This window comes from Megascapheus bottae, chromosome 6, assembly GCF_031878675.1.
Source record: "Megascapheus bottae isolate mThoBot1 chromosome 6, mThoBot2.hap1, whole genome shotgun sequence".
In the NCBI taxonomy this organism is placed as follows: Eukaryota; Metazoa; Chordata; class Mammalia; order Rodentia; family Geomyidae; genus Megascapheus; species Megascapheus bottae.
The window spans coordinates 57,665,843-57,689,034 of NC_143514.1; the positions used below are offsets into that span (position 1 = coordinate 57,665,843).

Genomic DNA, 23,192 nt, shown 5'->3' on the forward strand with positions numbered 1-23,192 from the left:
GTGTAACCTTTAAATTTTTTTGTAGTATGACAATATTTAACAGTTAAACTCTGTCATCTTTATTATTTACTATTGTACCTGATCATTTGAATTTATATACTTCTATATAGACACATCCTTTAGTTTGAAAGCATTGAGAATATTATTGAGGACTATGGAGTTGAGGTAAACACTAGAAGAAAAACCACTGATAGTGGAGCCTAAGCATCAGTGATTCACATCTGTAATCCTAGCTCTTCAGGAGGCTGAGATCTGAGGGCCATGGTTCAGACCCAGCCTGGGCTGAAATGTCTGTGAGACTCTTCATCTGCAATTAACCACCTGAAAACCAAAAAACCAGGAGAAATCTCAGGGACAGTGCCAGGCCCTCAGTCCCCCCCCCCCCCCAAAAAAAAAAACAACAAAAACAAAGCACTGGCAGCTTGTTGGTTAAAAATACCCTTTACTCAGTTTATTTTTTTCATTTTAGGTAACATTGTACAATACTGATCAGGATGGTAGTGACAGCCCACGAAGTAGCCTTAACAACAGTCTTTCAGACCAGAGTTTGGCATCTGTTAATTTGAACAGTGTGGGGAGTGTGCACGGTTACACACAGGTAAGTAAAGTTAGCTTGTTTTTGATGTTCATTTAGTACTAAAACTAAACCAAACATACTGAAATGAAAGTTTAAAAAGGAACATGTGTATTTCTCACTAATCAGTTCATTAACTTCATAAATGCTATCATGATATCATGATAGTTATTTTAGGCTTTTTTTGGGGGGGCATTCCTGGTGCTTAAACTCAGGGCATAGGCATTGTCCTTGAGCTTTTTCAAAGCTAATGCTCTACCACTTGAGCCACAGTACCACTTCTGGCTTTTTGTGTCTGTGGTACTGAGGAATTGAACCCAGGACTTTGTGCATGCTAGGCAAGTACTCTACCTCTAGGCTACTATTTAGCCCCATGATAGTATTTTAATTTGGTTTCTTTTCCTAGATAGTTAACGAATTGCCAACTGATGAGAATGTGAGACACTTTACTTTTACTTTTAAGTATACAGATACAATATGTGATTTGTTAAGTTACATATTTTGATCTATTTTATCTGTTTTTAATGTCTAGGGGGAACCATAGTTGATGGTACTTTATACTTCTTTGGGGATAAAGCTTAAACATGTATCCATTTGTTTTCCAGATTTAGGTCGGAGAAAGGGATTCTGTAAAACACAAAGGTTAGGGTATACTGGTAAATAATTATTAACTATTTTTTAATCTTAATCTGGAAAACAAAGCATGTTATAAAGGGAGCTGTCTATAAATACTCTTGCTTCTTTTGCTGATTTGCTCCAACTACAAGAATGTAATCCTTATTTCATCTGATTTTTTCTTTTCAAGCTATCTGGCTTTTATCCTTACCATTGGGCAGAAAACAGAGGACAAAAGTTGAAGACCATACTGTTCATTGATACAAATTTGATCTCTCCAGATCACTTCCTATCCCAGGGTGATTAAATAGGAAAAATACTCAAACTGGATAAAAAGGGAGGGACCTATGCTGGTACCAGTGGCTCATGCCTGCTCAGGAGGCTGAGGTGGTAGGGTCCTGGTTCATAGCTAGCCCAGGCATGAAAGTCGAAGGGACTCTTATCTCTAATTAACCACCTGAAAACTAGGAGTGGCACTTTGGCTCCAAGTGGTAGAATGCTAGCCTTGAGCCGAAGAGCTCAAGGACAATGCCCAGGCCCAGATTAAGCCCTATGACTAACAAAAAAGGGGGGGAGGGGCCTGAGATAAGAAAATAACACCAGGGAAACAAACTCAGAACAGAATTAAAGTTTACATTTACATTTTAAAGTAAAGAGGAAAAAAATCTGACCACTCAAAACTACTATCAGTGCTCTGGGGGAGGAAATGTTCCTCAAATTGCAAAAGAAACAGGAAAAGCAATACAAATTATAAGAAAAAGGACAGGAAGGTATTTCTGTAGAAGAAATGTGTACAGAACCAATTTGTATTAATAAAGATTGAAAAGATGACTGAGTTCTAGGGGAAAAAGATCAAGGATGTATTACAAAGAGACATTTATAGCAATGTTTAGAATTTCAGAAGTAATTCTGCATTTGCTCACTCTTGATTCCTCCGTTTCTGTGCCTCCCCTTATATTCCCAAAGACATACAAGCAAACAGAACCAAAAGGAAACAAAAACAGCAAAAAAGAGAAAAAAGTACTTATTTCCATTTCTTGGAGTTCATTTCAATAATATTTTGTGTGATCTGTTGCACTTAGGCATTGTGCCTTTCGGTTCTTTACTGAGATTATCCTCCTTTGGTCTCACATGTATGTGACTGCCTAGAGACCTGTATAATTTATTATGCCCTTGTGTATTTTAGATCTAGCTTCCACATATGAAAGAAAACATATACCATCTGTCTCTATGAGTTTGGCTTACCTCACTTAATATGATTTGTTCTGGGCTCATTAATTGAATCATCTTCATCAAATCATTTAACTTTTTCATCTATGTAAATCTAAACGTTGGGTTAGGTTTCTGTAATCCTTCAGGATCCATCTTAATGATTTCTCTTCCTGTACACATAAAGGTATACACAGCTAGAGAATGGAAAAGCCATAAATAGCTTTGTTTTTTATTGTTCAGCATGGGCATTAATGCTTTCACTTATGTATGTCATGTAACAAACCGTTTGTTACATACAGCTATTGAATTCATTGTGTTTTTTTTTTTTGTTAGGTGACAAACCATCCAGAACCAGTCTCTCAATCATTAACTCCACAACAACAACCACAATACAATCTTCCAGAACGAGACAAGCAACTGCTTTTCACAGAATATAATTTTGAAGATCTTAGTGCCTCATTTCGGAGTCTTTATAAATCAGTTTTTGAGCAGTCACTTAGTCAGCAAGGTGAGTTTTTTAAAAGATATCTTTCTTTGTTAAAACACCTTACTGGAAAATGTTTCTTTATTTTCATGTAGCAGCTGTTACACTTCCTTAATTTTAGAGCATTATCATCATGATTGGAACTGTATACTTATGTTCTTTATGCTTTTAAGATGGTCTGTGTATATTTATGTTATATGCAGCACAAGAAAGGAAACTAATTTCACCTGGCATCATGCCTACTTAATTACGAGGGCACCCTGGAGCACTTTGTTGAAGAATTCTTTTGTGGTGGTTGGTTTTTTTGTTTTGTTTTGTTTTGTTTTTTTACAAGAACTGATTGAATGCAGAGCCTCCTTCTTGTTAGGTGGGCCCCTCTGCTATTTGAGCTACACTGCCTCCAGTTCTTTCTTTTCTTTTCTTTTTTTTTTTTTTGAGGTAGAGTCTATATCTGTGTCATGTGGGAAAAACTTCCATTATTTTTTAGTAATAATGGAATTATTTGAAATCTTGGGATGGTGAATATTATACCACAAGAATAGATGGGCAATCTTTTTTTTTAAGTGTGCTTTTTTATGTTTGCATAACTTAAAATATCTTAAAAGTCATTTTAGTTGAAATGCAGTATTAGCTCTCAGTGAAATGCTAGATTGTCACTACAGTGTGTTCTTGTCCTACTAGCCACTTTTTAAATTTTAGTTAGAATCATGTGACAGGATCAGATTGTTACATTATCTTTTCCCTATCAAACACTAATCAGAAATTGCTAAGAACTCTTATCATTGAAGCATTTCCTAGTTGTCAGATTGACTGTTATTACTTCATATTTTATTCCTTTTCCTATTTCTGTACAAAATAACCCAAGGTTGGGTTCAAAACAACAGAGAAAATCAAAGAATTGGTAGAGTTACATGTCTGGTAAGGGGACTTATACATAGCACATTCTAGCTATGTTCCTTTTTTTTTTTTTTTGCATTTATATAGTTTTATTCAAAGCAAAAGTTGTTGTTGTTTAATGCCAGTGCTAGGGCTTGAACTCAGAGCCTGGGCGCTGTCCCCGAGCTTCTTATGCTCAAGTCTAGCACTGTACCAATTGTGCCACAGCACCATTTCCATCTTTTTCAGTTTATGTGGTACTGCGGAATTAAACCTAGGGCTTCATGAATGTTAGGCAAGTACTGTACCACTAAGTCATATTATCAGACCTGTCAAAGCAAAAGATTTTAGTGACTCTTTGTATTCTAGATTTCAATCTTCATTTCAGGACTGTGTTCTTAAAGGACATCTAATACCTTATCTGACAGATAAGATAGAAAGGCAAAAGGGAACCAGTTATTTTTAAAAGAGCACTAATCCCTAGTCATCTCCAAAAGGTTCATCTGTCACCTTTGGGTTCAAGTTCCATTATATAAATTTTGAAAGAATTACACATTTAAGTTATACTATTCCACTTCAAAAGTTTACAAGTTCATAACAGTAAATAAAATAGACAAAAATTCCTGTCCTTGGGTAGTTAATATTATATACTGATAAATATCAGTAACTTGTCATGACATGGTTTTTTTCTGGTTATTATTTTAAAAATGAGATTCACATTTTCTTAAAATTTATCTTTTTTTGTGTGTGTGGGCAGTCATGGGGCTTGAGCTCTGAGCCTGGGAGCTGTCCCTGAGTTCTTCAGCTCATCTGCCCTACCCCTGGGCCTGGGCATTGTCCCAGAGCTCTTTAGCTCAAAGCTACCATCCTACCCCTTAAGCCACAGCCCCATTTCCCATTTACTAGTGATTAATTGGAGATAAGAGTCTCGGGTTCTTTAGTGCCCGGGCTGGCTTTGAACTGTGATCCTCAGATCTCAGCCTCCTGAGTAGCTAGGATTAAAGGTGTGGTACCAAGGAAAATTAAACCCAGGGCTTAATACATGCTAGGCGAGCACTCTACCAATAGGCTATGCTCCTGGACCTTACTGGTTATTTTTATGATAAAATTTGTGATTTGCCTATTTATAGGCTCTCATCATATCTGGGATTTTACAAGCATGTGTTACTATGTCTGGATTCCTTCCATGAAGATGGACTCTTTTTGGACAAGCCTGGCTGGCTTGTTAACCTGGTCCTCCTGATCTCAGCCTCCCACAGTTGTGTAGACAGGTGCACACTACCATGCCCAAATATGGGTTGAGAATAGGTTTTGTTAACTTTGTCTGTATAGGCTGTCTTCAAACCATAAGCTTATCATTATCGGCCTTCCAAGTAGCAAGGATTAAGGACATGAGCCACTAGCACCTTGCCTTTTTCACTTTTTTCCTAACACTTGGCTTTCAAGACTTAAGATAACTTTGTGTGTGTGTTGGTTTAGGGGCTTGAACTCGAGGCTTGGGTGCTGTCCCAGAGTTTTTTTTTTGTTCAAGTCTAGTAGTGTATAACCAATTGAGCCACAGCTTCTCTTCTAGCTTTTTGGTGGTTTATTGGAGATAAGAATCTCATGGACTTTTCCTACCCAGGCTGGCTTCCAAGTGCAATCTTTAGCTCTCAGCCTCCTGAGTAAGATTACAGGCATGAGCACTGGCACCTGGCAGATGGCTGTCTTTTCGAGGAAGGTGTCGCTGTATGTCCAGTCCCTTTTTCTTTTGCTTTAGTGCTTATATGTTAGATATAATTTTTGTTTTGTCTTTTTTTCTATATATTTTTATTGTAATTAATAGAAGGGTTACATTATATTCACCAGATAGAAGGTGCATTACTTCACAAACATTGATACCCTTTCTCATGTCTTGGTCCCCATTTCCCCCGCCCCACCCCTACCCCTCATCTTGTTTTCCCCCCTTCCCTATCCTATTTCAATTAACCAAATAGATACAATTTTATTAAATGTGTCCACTAGAAAGTGTAGCACATAGCTGGGCGTGGAAGTTCAGAGTCAGCCCAGGCACCAATTAACCACTAGAAAATGGAAAATGGGGCTGTGGCTCAAGGGGTAGGAGATACCTTGAGCTGAAGATCTCAGGGACAGCGTCCAGGCCCAGGGTTCAAGCCCCATGACTGACAAAAAAAAGTGTAGCAACCAAAGTGAGAGAATGATATTTCTTCTCCATTACCTCATAGCCCAGTGGGTAATGGATGCTCTCCTGTTAAAGACAACTGGTATTGCATCCTGACATACACTTTTGCTCTGTATATAATATCGGAGATCATTGTCAAAGTACACATCTGGAATCTGACCAGAAATGATTTTTACATCTCTGTTTTTAGGTTTGATGAACATCCCTTCTGAATCTTCCCAACAGTCCCACACTTCTTGTTCCTATCAGCACTCACCTAGCAATACAGTGAGCTCTCACCCACACAGCAACCAAAGCAGCCTGTCCAACAGCCATGCCAGCAGTCTTAACACCACAGGCAGTAATTCGGTTGCACAAGTTTCGATGACCCACCCTCAGATGCACACACAGCCGTCTCCACATACGCCCCATCGACCACACAGTTTACCACAGCATCCACAGCGTCCTCAGCACCCAACACCACACCCACAGCAGCACAGCCAGCTCCAACCCCCTCACTCCCAGCATTCATCTCCACATCAGCACATACAGCATCATCCCAACCATCAGCATCAGACGTTAACACATCAGCCACCTCCACCTCCACAACAGGTATCCTGTAATTCAGGTAAGTTTTCATCTTCTGGTTTATATTTGACTATGAATTGAATTTGGGCTTCATGTAGTGTTTACTATTAACCCTTTTCACCTGTCTCTTTATATTTCCTTACTATTACCCTAGAGTTATAATATAGTCTATACATAGGTGAAGATGTAAGCAAATTCCACAATGCATACAGGTTTTAGTTTTAACTCTTGCTTCTAATGGCTACTTTCCGTTAGAATTTAAAAGGAGAATGAATGTAAAGTCTATTTGTACTTTGGAAATACTCATTGTGGTTCTTAGGGCCTTGAGAAAATTACCTTTTTTTCTTCTTTTTAATGATACTGGGGATTGAGTACAGGACTCTGTGCTTGCTAGGCAGACATTCATTCTACCAGTTGAGTCATACCTTTAGCCCTTTGGCTTGAATTTATTTGGGGGATAAGATCTTGTACAAGAGCAAGATTCGGACTACAATCCTTTTACCATCATGTATCTAGGGTATCTAAGATTACAGATATATACTGTACCAGCAGTTTTTTTTTTTTAACTTTTCCTTTCTTTTTTGACATAGGAGCTCACTATTTAATAGCCCAGGTTATCCTCAAACTTGTGATATTTCTACTTCAGTTTCTCAAGTACTGGGATTAAACCATACCTGGCTTACAATTATTTGCCTTTTTTTTTTATAGCCTTGTTACCCCATCTATTAAAAAACTGGATCCTATACATATATCCATTGTTGTTATAAGGATCAACTATGGATATGCTGGGAATACAAATGTGAAAGTATTGAATTAACACTTTTAAATATTCATGAATGTTTCCTCTCATTGCTTATTCCTGCCAAACACCTTGTCTTACAAAATGGTAGATTGCAGAGGGGAAATAAAAGCCTTCTTGTATCCCACTTTAAAAAAAACTGAGCCTGGGGAATAGCTCAGTAGTAGAGTATACCTAGCATGTGCCAATGGTATATTTAATTTCCCAGCATGCATGTGTGTAAGCATACACACACATACACACACTCACAATTCTGTTGCTTTTAAAATAGGTCTTTGACTGCCATTGTTCATGGGATGGTCAGTACTTGCAGTATTTGCACTGTGAAACCCAAAGTGAATGTCATAGAAGACTGCAAAGTAGAGTTATGGAAAGTTTGGGTCCTTCCCTTTTCATGCCTAGTGACCACTTACCAGCTATATTATTGATGAAATTTTTATTCCAAAAGGAAGATTTCCAACTATTAACTCTTATTTACCAATTACAAGTTAGCCATTTACTTTTCAAGAAAATGAATAATGTATGCTTTTATATTGAATTTTACTATAAAAAATGTCCTTTTTCTGGAGTTGTTTCTATGTTTACAAAATAGGAAGAGCATATTTTAGGGGAGAAACTTAAATGAGACAAAATACAGAAGAACATAACAGTGTACCTGTAACATAGTAGGTCTTTGATAAGTATTACTGTCAAACCACTTTATCTAACCATTATCCATTAAGTTTTCTGGGGCCTTAAAATGTGAGATTAAAGTCAATCTTCATAGTATTTTTATTACTGTTTATCTTCAAAATAATAAGCAAATATTAATCATTTTAACTTTTTTGTTTGGCTTTAACAGTCAGTTTTGTTTTTCTGATTACTTATTCTAAATAGGTTCTAGGATAAAATTAAAAATTTGTGGGGCCGGGAGTTTGGCCTAGTGGTAGAGTGCTTGCCTAGCATGCACGAAGACCCGGGTTCGATTCCTTGGTACCACATACGTAGCAAAAAGCCAGAAGTGGTGCTGTGGCTCAAGTGGTAGAGTGCTAGCCTTGAGAAAATCTAGGGACAGTGCTCAAGCCCTGAGCCCAAGCTCAGGACTGCGGAAAAAAAAAAAGAAAGAAAGAAAAATTAAAAATTTGTGATTATCTCCTGACATGATGGAATGTATTCTAAATATCTTGCAATGATATCTAGATATATACCAACACATGAAGTTATATAATAACAAATTGTTGAAGGGACAAATCAATTAGTATTCCCTGACTTTAATATCAATACATTTTTCAGAAATTTAAGCCTATTCTTAATGAATAGTGATTATGTGTTGGTAGAAGTCTGTGGTACTCTGGTCATACCTATATTTTTATAAAGTAATTTGCCAGGGGAGAAAAAAAGCACTATTGTTCCTGAAGACATTGATGACTATAGCCCTTGCTATTGTCTGCTAGCTTACAGAGAAAAGAGATTTCTGCTAGTGGCTGTGGGGGAAAGAGGGTAGGTGGAGGAAAATCATTGTGGTTGTGGTAATACCTTATCTTTGTTTACATTTGACTGTGTTAGTCCATTTTGTTCCCACATACACACAACAGTCTTAAGTTCTCCCAATAACATGGCATCAGAGGTTATCATGTCTGACCATTTCTCACAGAATCCTCAGCTCTCTTCCACTACCTTCCTAGGAGAACTATGTTACAACATTTCCTTCTCCTAAAGGTGCTTTATAGGAACTATCCACTTACCATATGTCTGGTTCATCTCCTGAAGTCAATATATTAAATTATACTCTGCGACGCTTCTAAATGTGAGTCTTCCTTTAGAAGTTATGAAGGGTGTTTATTTTATTTTGCAGTCTTGGGGCTTGAACTCTGGGCCTGAGCACTATCTTTGGGCTCTCTCAAGGCTAGCACTCTACCACTTGAACCACAGCACTACTTCTGGCTTTTTCTATGTATGTGGTACCAAGGAATTGAACCTGGGTCATCATGCATACAAGCACTCTAATGCTAAGCCAAACTCCCAGCCCAAAGATGTGTCTTAAGGTTACAACAAGTAAGAGTTGTGGCTCAGTGGTAGCGCACTATCTTTGAGTGAAAGAACTCAGGGACAAAGCCTAGCTCCTGAGTTCAAGCCTTACTACTGACTCAAAAAAAAAAAAAATCAATAAGGGTGTAACAACACAAGGAAATTAAACTTTAAATAAAGGGAAATACTAATGTGCCTGATTTTTCTCCTAGTCATTTTTATTTGTACAATACAAATGAGAAGTGGAGCATCAAGCTTGATTTGATATGGCAATATGTAAACTGCCAGCCATAGGTTAGAAGGCTGTCCCTTGAGTCAAGGTTCAAGTCTTAGATTCATCTTAGAGATAGTATTAAACTATGCTACTTCACTGAGCTATATCTTTTATTTGTAAAATGGAGAGCAGTGGTACCTTTCCTGCCTGTGTCACAGCACAGCTTGAACCAATACCTGATAGAATTATTACACGTCCTACCAAGTACCCCTATCTCACACTAGCTACTCAGCAGGCTCTAAGATCTGAGGATCATGGTTTGAAGCCAGCCAATGCAGAAAAGTCCATGATGAGACTCTTATTTCCAATTAATCACAGAAAAAGCTAGAAGTGATTCTGTGGCTCAAGTGATAGAGTGCTTGAGCAAAGGAGCTCAGGGACAGTGCCCAGATCCAGAGTTCAAGCTTCAGAACAAGAGGGGGAAAGTGGTACAAGTCCCTTAAGATTGTTACTATTTTATAGGTGTTTCAAACGATTGGTATGCAACACTTGATATGCTAAAAGAAAGCTGTCGAATTGCCAGCAGTGTTAATTGGTCAGATGTAGACCTTTCACAATTTCAAGGTGAGTATTGGTTCTTTTTGTCATATCCAAATATATATATATTCCCTCTGGAAAATTGTATGTTTCTTTGTAGTAGAAATATTTATTTTATAGAAAGGTAGTAAGAAGCATGCTTAAAATGATCACTGTGTTCATTATAGACAAGAATTCTGAAATTTGCCCATATTTAAAAGAATTGGGTTTTGAGTAATCATGAAATGCCAGTCTATGTGGCTTGAGCAAATCACTACTATACTCTGAAATGAGCCAGTGGGCATTTGAGGAGTGGGAATACAAACTATATATTCTGATCTTTTTTTTTTTGTGCAGTGTTTGCAAATCTATTCTAACTGTATCACATGTGTTTTCCTCATAGGTCTGATGGAAAGTATGAGACAAGCAGATCTCAAGAACTGGTCTTTAGATCAGGTTCAGTTTGCTGATCTCTGTTCTTCTCTTAATCAGTTCTTTACACAAACTGGCCTTATCCACTCACAGAGTAATGTTCAGCAAAATGTTTGTCATGGTGCCATGCATCCAACAAAACCTTCCCAGCACATTGGAACAGGTATGGGCTTTTTCTCATTTATGTAACATTTGCATCTTTAGGCAATTTGATTTGTATCTAAGGGTAGCAGTAGCTCATTTAAGTTTTTTGTTTGTTGGAAATGAGTGATAGGAATAACTTATATTAGAAGGTTTAGCTTTTAAAAATTAAGTTGAGGGCCAGGGCATAGCCTAGTGATAGGAGTGCTTGCCTAGCATGCATGAAGCCCTGGATTTGACTCCTCAGTACCATGTACAAAGAAAAAGCTGGAAGTGGTGCTGTGGCTCAAGTGGTAGAGCACTAGCCTTGAGCAAAAAGTGTCCAAGGACAGTGCCCAGACCCTGAGTTCAAGCCCCAGGACTGGGAATAAATATTTTAAAAATAAAAATTGAGTCAAAAGGGCTGTTTTGTTCAGATTTACATGCTTGTTCTGTTATTTACAGTTAATTTTTCTTTAAATCTTATTGTTACCAAGCAACTAAATGTCTTAAAGATATTTATGTTTTTCTGAGAAACATAGTTATAAAGTCATACCAGTTTGAATTTATATAGACTCCAGGGGGTGAGGGGGTGGGGAATCAACATTTTGTGTCTTGCCAAGGGTATTAGAATTAGAAGTTCAGTTACTTCAGTCCATATATGGCAGATTCACATTTTTTATAATGAGAACATGAATAAAGATAATCAATGAGAATTTCTGTGTGAAAAAAAGGAATGTATGGCCGGGAGTTTGGCCTAGTGGTTAAAGTGCTTGCCTAGCATGCACAAAGACCCGGGTTCGATTCCTTGGTGCCACATATATAGAAAAAGCCGGAAGTGGTGCTGAGGCTCAAGTGGTAGAGCTCTAGCCTTGAGAAAGTCCAAGGACAGTGTTCAGGCCCTGAGCTCAAGCCCAGGACTGGCAAAAAAAAAAAAGAAAAAGGAATGTATGGGCCAGGAGCGTAGCCTAGTGGTAGAATGCTCACCCAGCATGCATGAAGCCCTGGGTTCGATTCCTCGGTGCTACATAGTCAGAAAAAGCCAGAAGTGGAGCTGTAGCTCAAGTGGTAGAGCGCTAGCCTTGAGCAAAAAAGTATCCAAGGACAGTGCTCAGGCCCTGAGTTCAAGCAGCATGACTGGCCGAAAAAAAGGGGTGTGTGTGTGACGGAATTGGTAAGAGTTAGGGATGCTTAATGTAGATATATCTGATTCTATCCCAGAGAAATGAGAAAAGAAATAATTAAACAAAAAAAAAAAATAGAAAAAGAGCCAGGCACTAGTAGCTCATTCCTGTAATCCTAGCTACTCAGGAGGCTGAGATCTGAGGATCATGATTTAAAGCCAGCCCAGGTAGGAAAGTCTATGAGACTCTTATCTCTAATCACCAGAAAACCAGAAGTGGAGCTGTGGTTCAAAGTGATAAGAGCACTAGCCTTGAGCACAAAAGCTCAGGGACAGCGCTCAGGTCCTGAGTTCTCAATCCCCACCATCGACCAAAAAAAAGGAGATAGATCCTAGTGAAAACTCATTTTGTGTTTTTGTTGTGACTTAAATCCTAATAATATGCAGGAAGAAGGCTAAACTTTTGTAATAGAGAGTCTGAAAAGTTGTTGGTTGGTGTATGAGTAGAGTAATCAGTCCTCTCTAGCTGAGCCAAATCTTAGAAAGTACATTAGCCTGATAGCTGATGGGGGCAGTAAACACACACACACACACACACACACCAGTATACTAGCACTTTAGCTTAATTTAACTTTACACACACACACACACACACACACACACACACACACACACACACACACACACACACACACACCAGTATACTAGCACTTTAGCTTAATTTAACTTTTCCTTCTTTCCAAGTCATCATTGTGGTCAGAGTGCAGTGCTTTCTATAAAAGGAACATTATTTTGACAGGGAACAACTAGAAGTTAGAAGTTTTGGTTTTGTTTCACTTCCTTTTTGATCCTGTTTCTCCATCTGTATAGACAGAGATAGGGTTGGAGTAGATACTTCTCAGGAGTCTGGCTTTCCCATGGCATATGAAAAATTTTAACTAGCCAAATCCACTGTGCCATACCTGAATAGAAGAGAAAGAGTTTTCTTTCCTTCTCTGTATCATTGCAACATTGCTAGATTTCAAGTGTAATTTGTGGCAAATGCTAGAAACCCTTAGGGAAGTATGCCTTTCCAAAATTCCAGATGTTCCTTATAGTATGAACCAGTTTTAATAGTCCTTATTTTGTGTGAGTTACTGAGAAAGAGTTCATGATGTTTATTTCCCTCCCTGTTTTGCATTATGAAACAGTGTAATTGACATTTTAAAGCCATTACACTGGATGGCTTCTATGGGTAAAAATATATTCAGAATCACCTGAAGTACCATTTGAATGAGATCCATGATCCATTCGAATGAGATACATTTTTAATCACTTTTGTTTGCTTCTACAGGTAATTACTATTACATTGTACCTCCTAGTTACTTTGTCAATTGGCTAGGGCACACATAATTAGGCTACTTTCAGAGCCATAGGATCAGGGCAATATAGATATAAGCAGTAGTAGAGCTAAGATTCTAAATCTCATTCTATCAAACTCACATGTCTTTGGACAAAGTCAGATAAGCTTTGCTGACTTCAGTTGCTGTGCCTGTAGAGTAGGGACGGTTAGTCTCTCATCCTCCTATGGACTATTAGCATGAGGTCAGATGAAGTTGTGGATATGGAAATACTTAAGTACTTTATTTTGTTTATTGATTGATTGATTTTTTTTCCAGTCCTGGGGCTTAAATTCAGAACCTGAGCACTGTTCTTGGGCTTTCTCAAGGCTAGAGCTCTTCCACTTAAGCCACAACATCATTTCCAGCTTTTTCTACGTATATGGTACTGAGGAATTGAACCTGGGTCTTTATGCATGGTAGACAAGCACTTTACCCACTAGGCCAAACTTTCAGCCTCTTAAGTACTTTTGAAGTGTAATGAGTCATGTGACAACAGTAGACATAACTTACCTGTTAATTAATGGCAGTGCTACAATTAATACCAGTGTACTCACGTTGTTCAAAAATCCAGCCCTCTCCCCTCACCTGCTTAGTTTTAATTTAGGTAACAGTTCTGTTAATGTGTTCTTTCCCTGTTTGTTTTTTTTAGTCTGAGGATGATCCCTTATTATTATTATTATAAAAGGAATTGTGGGGCCGGGAGTTTGGCCTAGTGGTTAAAGTGCTTGCCTAGCATGCACAAAGACCCGGGTTCGATTCCTTGGTACCACATACATAGAAAAAAAGCCAGAAGTGGTGCTGTGGCTCAAGTGGTAGAGTTCTAGCCTTGAGGAAAGTCCAAGGACAGTGCTCAGGCCCTGAGCTCAAGTCCAGGACTGGCAAAAAAAAAAAAAGGAATTGTGTTAGTGTTTTGACACTTAGTTTATTTTATTTATGATAACATTTTCTCTTTTTCTGCTTTTTCACCTGACTAGGAAATTTGTACATAGATTCTAGGCAAAATCTTCCTCCTTCAGTGATGCCACCCCCTGGTTATCCCCATATCCCACAGGCACTCAGCACTCCAGGAACAACAATGGCAGGTAGAATGAGTGAGTGAGTGAGTGTGTGTATATGTTGCATTTGGTACCACCTTTAAGAGTTTAGTAGCTGTGAACTTATTTTTCCCCTAGGTTCATGAATATATGATGTGTCACATTTAGCCAGAAGACAAGGGCTTACTGTTAGAACTGGAAGGCGATCTTAAGGATCACCTGGATGAGGAAATAGAGGATCAGAAAGGAAGACCCCGCCCGGGCCAGCCAGTTTGAAAAGTGGCTAAATCAAGATTTAAGTCCTCATATTTAGTTTCAGTTTATTTTTCTCATATACCATATACCCTTCCCTTGGGCTTTCTAAGGAAAAGACAGGAAGTAATGTACAGTGATAGGAGTGCTAAAAACCCTAAAAGAACTGTGTACCCACAGTACAGAAGGAGTTGAGACCATATGACCTGGCTTTTTCCCCCACAAAGTTGAGGACCATACTCAGGGCCCTACACTTGCCAGGCAAGGGCTCTTCTGCTGAGCTAAATCCCCAACCCTGTGACCTGTCTTTTGATGACAGAGAAGAGATGTATTTCTTTAAGGTACTCACTACTAGTAATTTGTAGATGGCATGTTATACATTGATTAAGTCAAATTCCCAGATTTGAATCTTGGTGCTTCACCACTTAATAGTTAATAAAAGAAGGCAGGCTACTAGCTACCCAATTTCTGACTCCAGTGTTATTTTTGTCAGTAAAAGGAACTAGGAATACCACCCAAATCTTGAAGTTAGGAGGACCAAATGGGGGTCATACTGGGAATCACAGAAATTAGTATCTGACACTCCATGGGGAAGCTGTACGTTTTTGTTAAGTCAGAGACATGGAGACATCTCTGCTATACTGTAATATTGTGAAAACCTAGCATTTTGTACAATTGTACACTGAAGTGTTTATGAGAAATATTACATGAGACTACTTGAAATTTTCTACTCATTGTACTAACAGTAAATGTAAAAAGTCCACATCAGTTAAAGCTTAAGTTCTAGGAAAAGAAGGAATGCTATGAGTAAATACTGATCTTTAAATACTGATTTTAAAACAACACTGAAACTGTTTAGAATGGGTTTCTGAAGTGTAGAGATGTGGGAAAATGAGCATCCTGGACAAACATTCTTCATAGTTACTGTGATCTGCTGTGTGTTGATTTTTTTTGTTCACTTGCTCTTACATGGTGGCCCAAAAATTAACTTCTGGGAAAAATTTAATATGATCCAATCTGATTTTAGTGGTAAAATAGTCATCATTCTCCTGTTTACCATTTTTATGGGGTTACTGAACCTTATGTTGGAGCCGAGCAGATTGTGAGAGAAATAGTTGCATCAACGTTTTACTCATACAATACAGCCTCGTGTAGTGAAAAGAACATGGGTTTTTGGAGTCAGGTAGACTATGTTCACACCTTGTCTAGAAAGAACCATCACTAGTTTTATCACTTGCTTGTCTTTTTGTGTGTGTATGATGAGGTCTTGCTTTGTAGATCAACTTTGTAGATCACAGTCCTCCTGCCTCAGCCTGCCCAATGTTAGAGTTGGGATTTTAGGTGTGTACCATCATGACCAGCTTTTTGTTCATCCTCTGGCAGACCCCCGCCCCCCCACCCTTACCTATAAGATAAGGCTCAGAATAGCTCCTTTGTTGAAGGCGGCATATTGTGGGCTCATGGGATATGTACTGTGTATTGGCACCATAGGAACTGGTTAGTAGGGGTTAATTCATTTCTAACTTTCATTTCTAAAAAAGTCACTATTGGTGTTTTCCTTTTCTTTCCAGGCCATCACGGAGCCATGAACCAGCAGCACATGATGCCTTCCCAAGCCTTTCAGATGCGGCGCTCCCTGCCTCCAGATGACATCCAAGATGACTTTGATTGGGATTCAATTGTGTAGGGCTTGTTTCTGCAAGGCAACAGACCCCAACATCACCTTTCTGTGCAGTCCAGTGAAGGGAAAGGTTTAAGAAATCCAGTTGAGTAAACAAAGTTGATCATCACTTTACCAATGTTACCAAGATTTCTTTTGAAGACAATCAAATTTTAGCTGGATAACTTACTGCTTTTATCTGACTCAAACAAGTACTACATGTTTGTCTCCCTGCCAACTGCCCTATGTAGCTCCTAACTGTTGTGTGATTTGGACGGCTTTTTGCATATTTGTGTCAGTTTGATGTTAACCACAAGTGCCAGACTGATTTTTCAGACAGAACCTATTTTGCTGCAAGCAGTTTATAAATACATATGTGTAAATATGTATACAAATATTACTGAAAGGCTTCCATTTTTTTCTAATTGGGTTGTTATGTCTTGAAAAGAAAGTTATTATTGGTTTTTATTCCTTATTAGGCTATTTTCTGCAGGATGCTTTTAACATGCCTAGAACTGAAGGGAAATAGATTTTTCTCCAAAGCCTAGTTTCTTTTCCTCTTTTTCAGAAACATAGGTAATAATGAATTCTACTCAGTAAGTTTAGGAATCCAGTTTGAAACTCTCCAAATAATCCATAGGGGCATATTGTTCCTGAGCAGCATGAAGAACTGACGAAATTTGTCTTGCTGCTTGGGGAAATTATAGAAATGGTATACCTTGTCGATGTCTGTTTCTTAAGTCTGAATTCTGACAGCTCTGAAATGTTTGATTAGAAGCTGAGTATGGCTCATAAACAAATCGATGCTTCCACATTTGCTTGTGTATTTATTGTTCGAAAGTGTTATTTTAATATTTATTGCTACCTTCTATGAATGTTCAACTCCTGATGGATTCAGTAAGAAGTATGGTGTCTAAAAGCACAGAGTAATTTTTCTTGATAAGAGTTTACAGACATGACAATCAGAGGGACATTGCGTCATTGTCTTTATCACCACTCCTTTACCCGGTGAGTGTATTTCTCTCCCTCTCCCCTCCTTTAATATTCTTGCTGATTGGGACTTAGATTAATAGGATTTTTTTTTCTCAGATTTCGGTCAGAATCCATTTGAGTAACAGAACATCAGGGCATGGTTTATAAAGTAAGTTTCTGTACCTAGCCTCTTTCTATTTAAGTAGCACTGACAGCAGAATAGAGCTGCATACCCAGATTTGATTTGCCTCAGTTTTTGGTGCAATTACTTAGTGGCCTCCTATTTCTATTCTGTGTGTCTGGTATACATGACATTTGGCTACTTCCTTTGACATGAAGCCTACCACTTGGGGTGGGTTTAGTTGTTTTATTTCATGTCATATCACATTACATGGATTGATTTTCTTAGCTCCACAATAAAGCTAGAAGGAATGAGATTTCCCTAATGAAGTCTTAATTGATTTTCCAGAGAAAAATCTTTCCATTTTAATGGATTAATAGGTTCTATCAAATCAAAGAGGAGTAGCTACTCACTGGTTACTTGTTGCTATCTCTGGTCTCTCTTATCCATGCTAAATCACTTTACTTAGTGATTCTGTGGTTGAGTAATCTCTGCTTGAAGTAATCATCTGTGTGTGTGTGTGTGTGTGTGTGTTTTAATGGAGTATTGCCTTGAATGAATCACTGGGAAGCCAGCCATCATAAAGGCTGGTAAGATTTGGGAGGAGGGAAGAGCTTTCTGTTTCTCTGTTGCTTGGACCCTGCTTGGTATGCAAAAAAAGGTCAGTTCCAGCCCTTTGGATTAATGAAAATGAGAGGATTCTGGAAAGGCAGCCAACAGATGCCTCTAAGAAGGATCAAGGCAAGAGGGCAACCTGCAGAATAAAAGTTTGAAAATGGGGGATGCTGTTCATTCAGCTGAAGTCTACTCAAGTCACTGTTTTCTAGATACTGAAAGTGCTACTTTGAGGCTGTCTGAATTAATTGGGTAGTGTAGCAATGTGCACTTTAAAGAGTTTTAAGTATTGGAATGCTGTCTCAAGCTGAATGATTTGAGTGGAACAACTGATGATGATTTTACAAATTATGTGATGCTGACTTTCCATTTGGCAATTGTTTATTGATTTGCAGTGATCAATATTTTTAGGTATTTAAACTTACCAAGAATAGCACTGGAGGCAGACTACCCAAACCCATCTACCGTCCTGGGCCTCCAGAGGTCCCAGGGAAGGCTTTCTCTGTGGGCATTGGCCTGACAGGGTTGGGGGTTGGCTGATAAGATGCAGAGTCCCTTTAGTGACCATTTTTATTGGTAGTTTGCTAATCTGGAGCAAGTTCTGTCTTGGACTTATATTGACTAGAAAATAATAACTGCATGTAATTAAATGGGACACTGTCCAGGAGAATAATCTGACTGGCATTTGTGGAAGTTTTTGAAATGTAATGTATTCATGTGTGATTCTGTAAATATGTCTGTTTCAAATGCCCTTTGAAGTGGGAGGGAATCGATCTGGGGATACTTTCAAATGGAAAAGAGTATTTTGATATTGTTCATTCAGAGGGTGATGTGTACATATCTATATTGTATATATGTGATGAAAATGCATTGGCTTTTTGTGCAAACACAATTTGCTCTCTGTACTGCTATTGGACAGTCAGTGTTTTAATGTTTCTACAGTTTTGCTATTGCACGATTTCATATTCTGCCTCTATGATGAGCGGCACCCATTCTTTGTAACTGTTTAGTGCTGTAAAGAAATATTCCAAGTGTCATTAGGATTGTTGCTGCCAGAACCGATATGCATGAATGGCACTTAAAATAAATATATTATGTTAAATCTATTTGCAACCCTGGTTGTTATGCATCATTCACTGCATTTCATTTGAGAGAATCAGACTGGAGCTAGTTCACATTGAGAAACCCATGGTCAAGCTGCAGAGCCTTCAAAGTGTGGACAGTGGTATCTCACAAAATACTGCCTTAGAACAAAACAATGCCTGTGACTCTTCACTCTACATCTCATTAGTTCTGTGACCTTGAAGAAGATACTTAACCTCTGAGTTCATTTTCCTCATTTCTAGTGCCTATAAAGTGAAAGTAACATCCCCTAGAATTGGAGTGGGTTGCACTGATGAGTCTATTTAAACATTTACAACATTTACCTATAGCATATAACATGTTGGTGTTCAGTATGTCCCGGGTGCTCTTCTGAGTAGGTACTGTGGCCTTTGCTCTACAGGTATGAAGCAGCTCAGAGACATAGTCATCGGTTCAGATTCTGTGATTGGCAACTGAGAAGACTTCTCTCACATGAGAGAATAATTACTCACAGAAAGGGAGGTGGGAGCCCCTCTAGGAAGTAGAGCTTACATTACTCCCCTCACAGTCAGTTTTGGTCATTACCAGCCACTTGGAAGGGCTGTGGCCTTTGGCATGTCCTAGAAAAGCCACAGGAACATCAGCACTCAGGTGGCTACTTAGTGGAAATGCCCTACAAGTGCAGAACTATTTTGAAAGTTTCAAGCTTGCAGAGTCCCTGGGAAGCTACTCACACAACCCCACATTGTAGTGGCCAGAGCACAGAATCCCAGAGAAGGAAGTGACTTGTTCCAATTCACCACAGCCTACTTAGAGAAAATTTGGAGACAAATTGAAAAAGTCGTTTACATGCCAGCAATTTAAAATTCCCAGTGCACATTTTTATTTCATCTACACAGCCTAATGATTAGTACTGTTCTTGCTTCATTTTATGGGAGAAAAAGAACAACTTAGGAGAAGTAAGGGACAGTGGGTTATATCGAGAACACATTCAGTCAAACCATGCAAATTCTGTTTTTCTCCTGCCAAAAAAAGACATGGGAATTTTTATTTTATTTTAGCCAATCCTGGGCTTGAGCTCAGGGCCTGAGCCCTGTCCTTGGACTTTCTCAAGGGTAGAGCTCTACCACTTGAGCCTCAGCACCACTTCCAGCTTTTTTCTATGTACGTGGTACCGAGGAATCGAACCCTGGTCTTTGTGCATGGTAGGCAAGCACTCTACCACTAGGCCAAACTCCCGGCCCCAAAATGGAAATTTTAAACATAAACTGCCAACCTATGGTGGACGTAAGCCTCTGAGTATGATCTGGAAGATTAGGATCTGACACCATAATTGGTATCTGCTTCCAAGTACCTCCTGAGTTCTTCACCACTGAGCCTGGTGTGGCTGAAGATACATGTTTGGGAAGCACTGTCCTTAGGTAGAAACAGACTGCAACCAAAAACTTGTTTTTGGCGGCTGTACTAGCATTCTGACACATGGTTTTCCATGCTAGTGTCTTCCTAGAGGATTTTCAAGAGCACTTTTGAGCTTTGCAGTCTTGATTTGAGACTCGATTTGAGTAGTTGACATTAGTCAACTACTGCCTTCATCAAAACCAGGGCTGTTTCCCACTATAAGTCCTCGAGCAGTGACCCAAGCCAAGCCCCTTCTTCCCCCAGCATCAGGATCCGCAGCCACCATTTATTAGACACCTATTACTTTTCCCAAGCACTTGATGTATGCCACCGTATATTTTACCTTTTGAACTAACTGCTTGGGGCTGTAGCTGTTATTACCAGCCTCATTTTACAAAGAGTCTGAGCTATAGTGCAAGGAATTGACTTGCTCAGGACCATCTGGTTGGTAAATGACAGGTAATAGCAAAAGGAGAGATTGGATTTCAGACCCAGGCCAGGCAGCTCCAGCGTCTTCAGCACTATTAGTCCTCCCAGCCAAGGTCCTATAAAGGGAAGGCTGCAGGGAGCACCTGTAGCCACCAGGGGGCAGACTGCTGACTGCCCTCACTCTTCAGGAACAATTCTTTTACTTTGGGCCTACAGCTCTCAAGGAAAAGCCTGGTCACCAGGCCCTAGTCCCGACTCTCTCCAAAGTCAGAAGAAGCCAAAGAGCCTTTTTAGTTCTCAGTCCTATAAATGATCAGCTAGGACCCCTCCTAGCCCTTCTGGCACCCACTGTCTCCTTCCCCCCCCCCCCCACACACACACTAAAGCTTAAGCTGGGCAGGTCACTAGTCCCAGACCTCATCTGTTCAGGACCAACAGATGTAGAGGCTGGCATTGTTTCTGCAGGTGTGGTTTAAGATAGCCACCCACCTTTCCCTCCCCAGCCTTGCATCTGAGCCTGAGTGGACCTAAGTGTCTCCATATACTCACATACCAGTGTCTGCCACAAACATTATGATTATTGCCACCATTTGCCGGGTCCCTGCCCTGTACTTGACAGCCATTATCTGACATAGCACTCCTAACTGCCTAGTGAGATCTGTTGTTATCTGCCTTTTACTGCTGGCCATTGCCACTTGGAGAAGTGAAGTCTTTGCCCAAAGGTCATTGCCAGTGTGAGGGATAGGACAGATGTCAGACTGCCTCATTCTGGTCAGCTTTTCCCAGAGGCGGATTGCCCCTTCATATTCCTCCCTGCCCTGTCCGCTCATTCCAAAAGCAGGGCTGGCTGGCTTCATGGGGTGAGCATTATGGTGTAGTCCCCAGGTCAGGAGGCGCCTTCCTGTTCCATATACAAAGTCAATAAAAGCAGGACAATTGCCACTTTCAGTGATTCTCACAGAGACAGGCATGACCCTCTGGTTCCATGAGGGTGGGTGGCATAAGCTTCTGTGGGACTGACTGGGGCCTGTATGTGCTCCTGACTCTACATTTGTGTCTAGGACTTGTGTGCTGTTGAGTTACAGGGGCAGGGTGATGCCTTCAGAGGCTTAGGCTCCTCATTCAAATTTGGTGACATGTTAGCTTCTCCCTCCATTTCCAGGTCCCTTTTTGTTGGTAATACTTGACTAAGATTAAGCTTTTTTTCCCAGACATGTCAGGGTTGGGTCCTGCAAGTCTAGCACAGATTCTTCCTTTTTCTTATCTCATCCTGGCCTAGTCATATCACTACTTCAGCAGCACACCTTTGAGCTAGATCACAGTCATCTGGGCTCCTTCCTCCTCTGTGTCCAGTTCTACTCCAGCTTTCTCACCCTCCAGCAGCTGGTCCCGGTGACTTACACTGTGGTGGAGATGCTCTCTGCAAGCCCCCAGGGCCAACACAGTCAACACCTGAAGCACAGGAAAGAAAGTAGACTCGGGAAGCAGACGGATCTAAAATTCCATCTGAGCAAGGCACTGAACCTCACTTTCCTCATCCGTAAGATGGAGATGAATCAGCTTGCCTCAATGTGTTAAACCATTTGGAGAGAAGCTAGCCTGGTGCTACACATAAATCCCAAGCAATGGCCTTTCCTCGCCTCCATCTGGAACCAAATTGCCAAGGTCAGCTGATTCTCCTGCCCCTTATCCTCCCCTGCATCCTTTGCCTTCCTGGAGCACCCCTTCCCTCCTGGACATGTACAGCCTCTGGCTGACAGTCGGCACTTGACCACTGCTATGTGGTCTTTCCATCTCAACTCCGCCATATGTCATTTCACTCTGAAGCTTCCAGTTCCAAGTTCCCATTGGCTAAGGTCTCCTCTCAGGGTAAGTGTCCTGTAGCCTGGCCCCAAGGACCTGTTACCTCCAGGCTTGTCCCCTCACGGCCTCCATGGAGTCTGTGTCCATGTCCCATTCTCCGCAAGGAGCTCCTGGGACACATGGTTCCAGCGCTGTCTGCTTCTCTGTTCTCCTTAGGGTAGGAAGTTGCTTCGGTGGCTGTGCCTCAGAGTTGGGGAGGAGGAGGAAGCAACTGTGATGTGGAGCAGATGGTGAATGAGCTCTCCATCACCTCATCCAGGTGAGACTGCGGGGATAGTACTGTGCGTAAACGAGTAGGCACACCTGCTGTCCACTCCCCAGCTGCCCTGGAGCATCAAGGGAAGGAACCGACCCATCTGGGACCTGGGGGAGGAAAAGGACCTTGGCATGAGAATCCTGAATTGGACTCAGGTCACTCGATTCCAAGTACCCAGTCAGCATCTACTGTGTGAGACACCAATCACTCGGAGCCTTGGGTTCCTTCTCTAAAACGGCCATCATTGGCCCACAGAGTCTGACTTGGTGACCACTCCTTTCTTTTCCTTTTCTGGAAAAGGAACAAAGATAAGAGTTTGGTACCAGGAAGATAACATAGGAGGTAT

At 40.1% G+C, this 23,192-nt stretch overlaps 1 protein-coding gene across 6 annotated transcripts in view; it reads left to right on the forward strand.

Annotated features, from left to right (window-relative positions):
* Nucleotides 1–18,923, forward strand: part of Foxj3 (forkhead box J3) — a 92,579-nt gene extending 73,656 nt beyond the window's left edge. For 4 of the 6 annotated variants that reach the window (XM_090335081.1, XM_090335084.1, XM_090335087.1 and 1 more), the window contains 7 exons: nucleotides 470–598; nucleotides 2,735–2,909; nucleotides 6,134–6,550; nucleotides 10,053–10,154; nucleotides 10,510–10,701; nucleotides 14,138–14,254; nucleotides 16,021–18,923. In XM_090335081.1, the coding sequence (XP_090191207.1) occupies nucleotides 470–598; nucleotides 2,735–2,909; nucleotides 6,134–6,550; nucleotides 10,053–10,154; nucleotides 10,510–10,701; nucleotides 14,138–14,254; nucleotides 16,021–16,136 (1,248 nt within the window). In that variant the 3' untranslated portion in view covers nucleotides 16,137–18,923. The remainder of the gene's footprint in view (nucleotides 1–469; nucleotides 599–2,734; nucleotides 2,910–6,133; nucleotides 6,551–10,052; nucleotides 10,155–10,509; nucleotides 10,702–14,137; nucleotides 14,255–16,020) is intronic. The other 2 variants (XM_090335083.1, XM_090335085.1) reach the window with 1 other exon arrangement.
* Nucleotides 18,924–23,192: the final 4,269 nt, after the last annotated feature.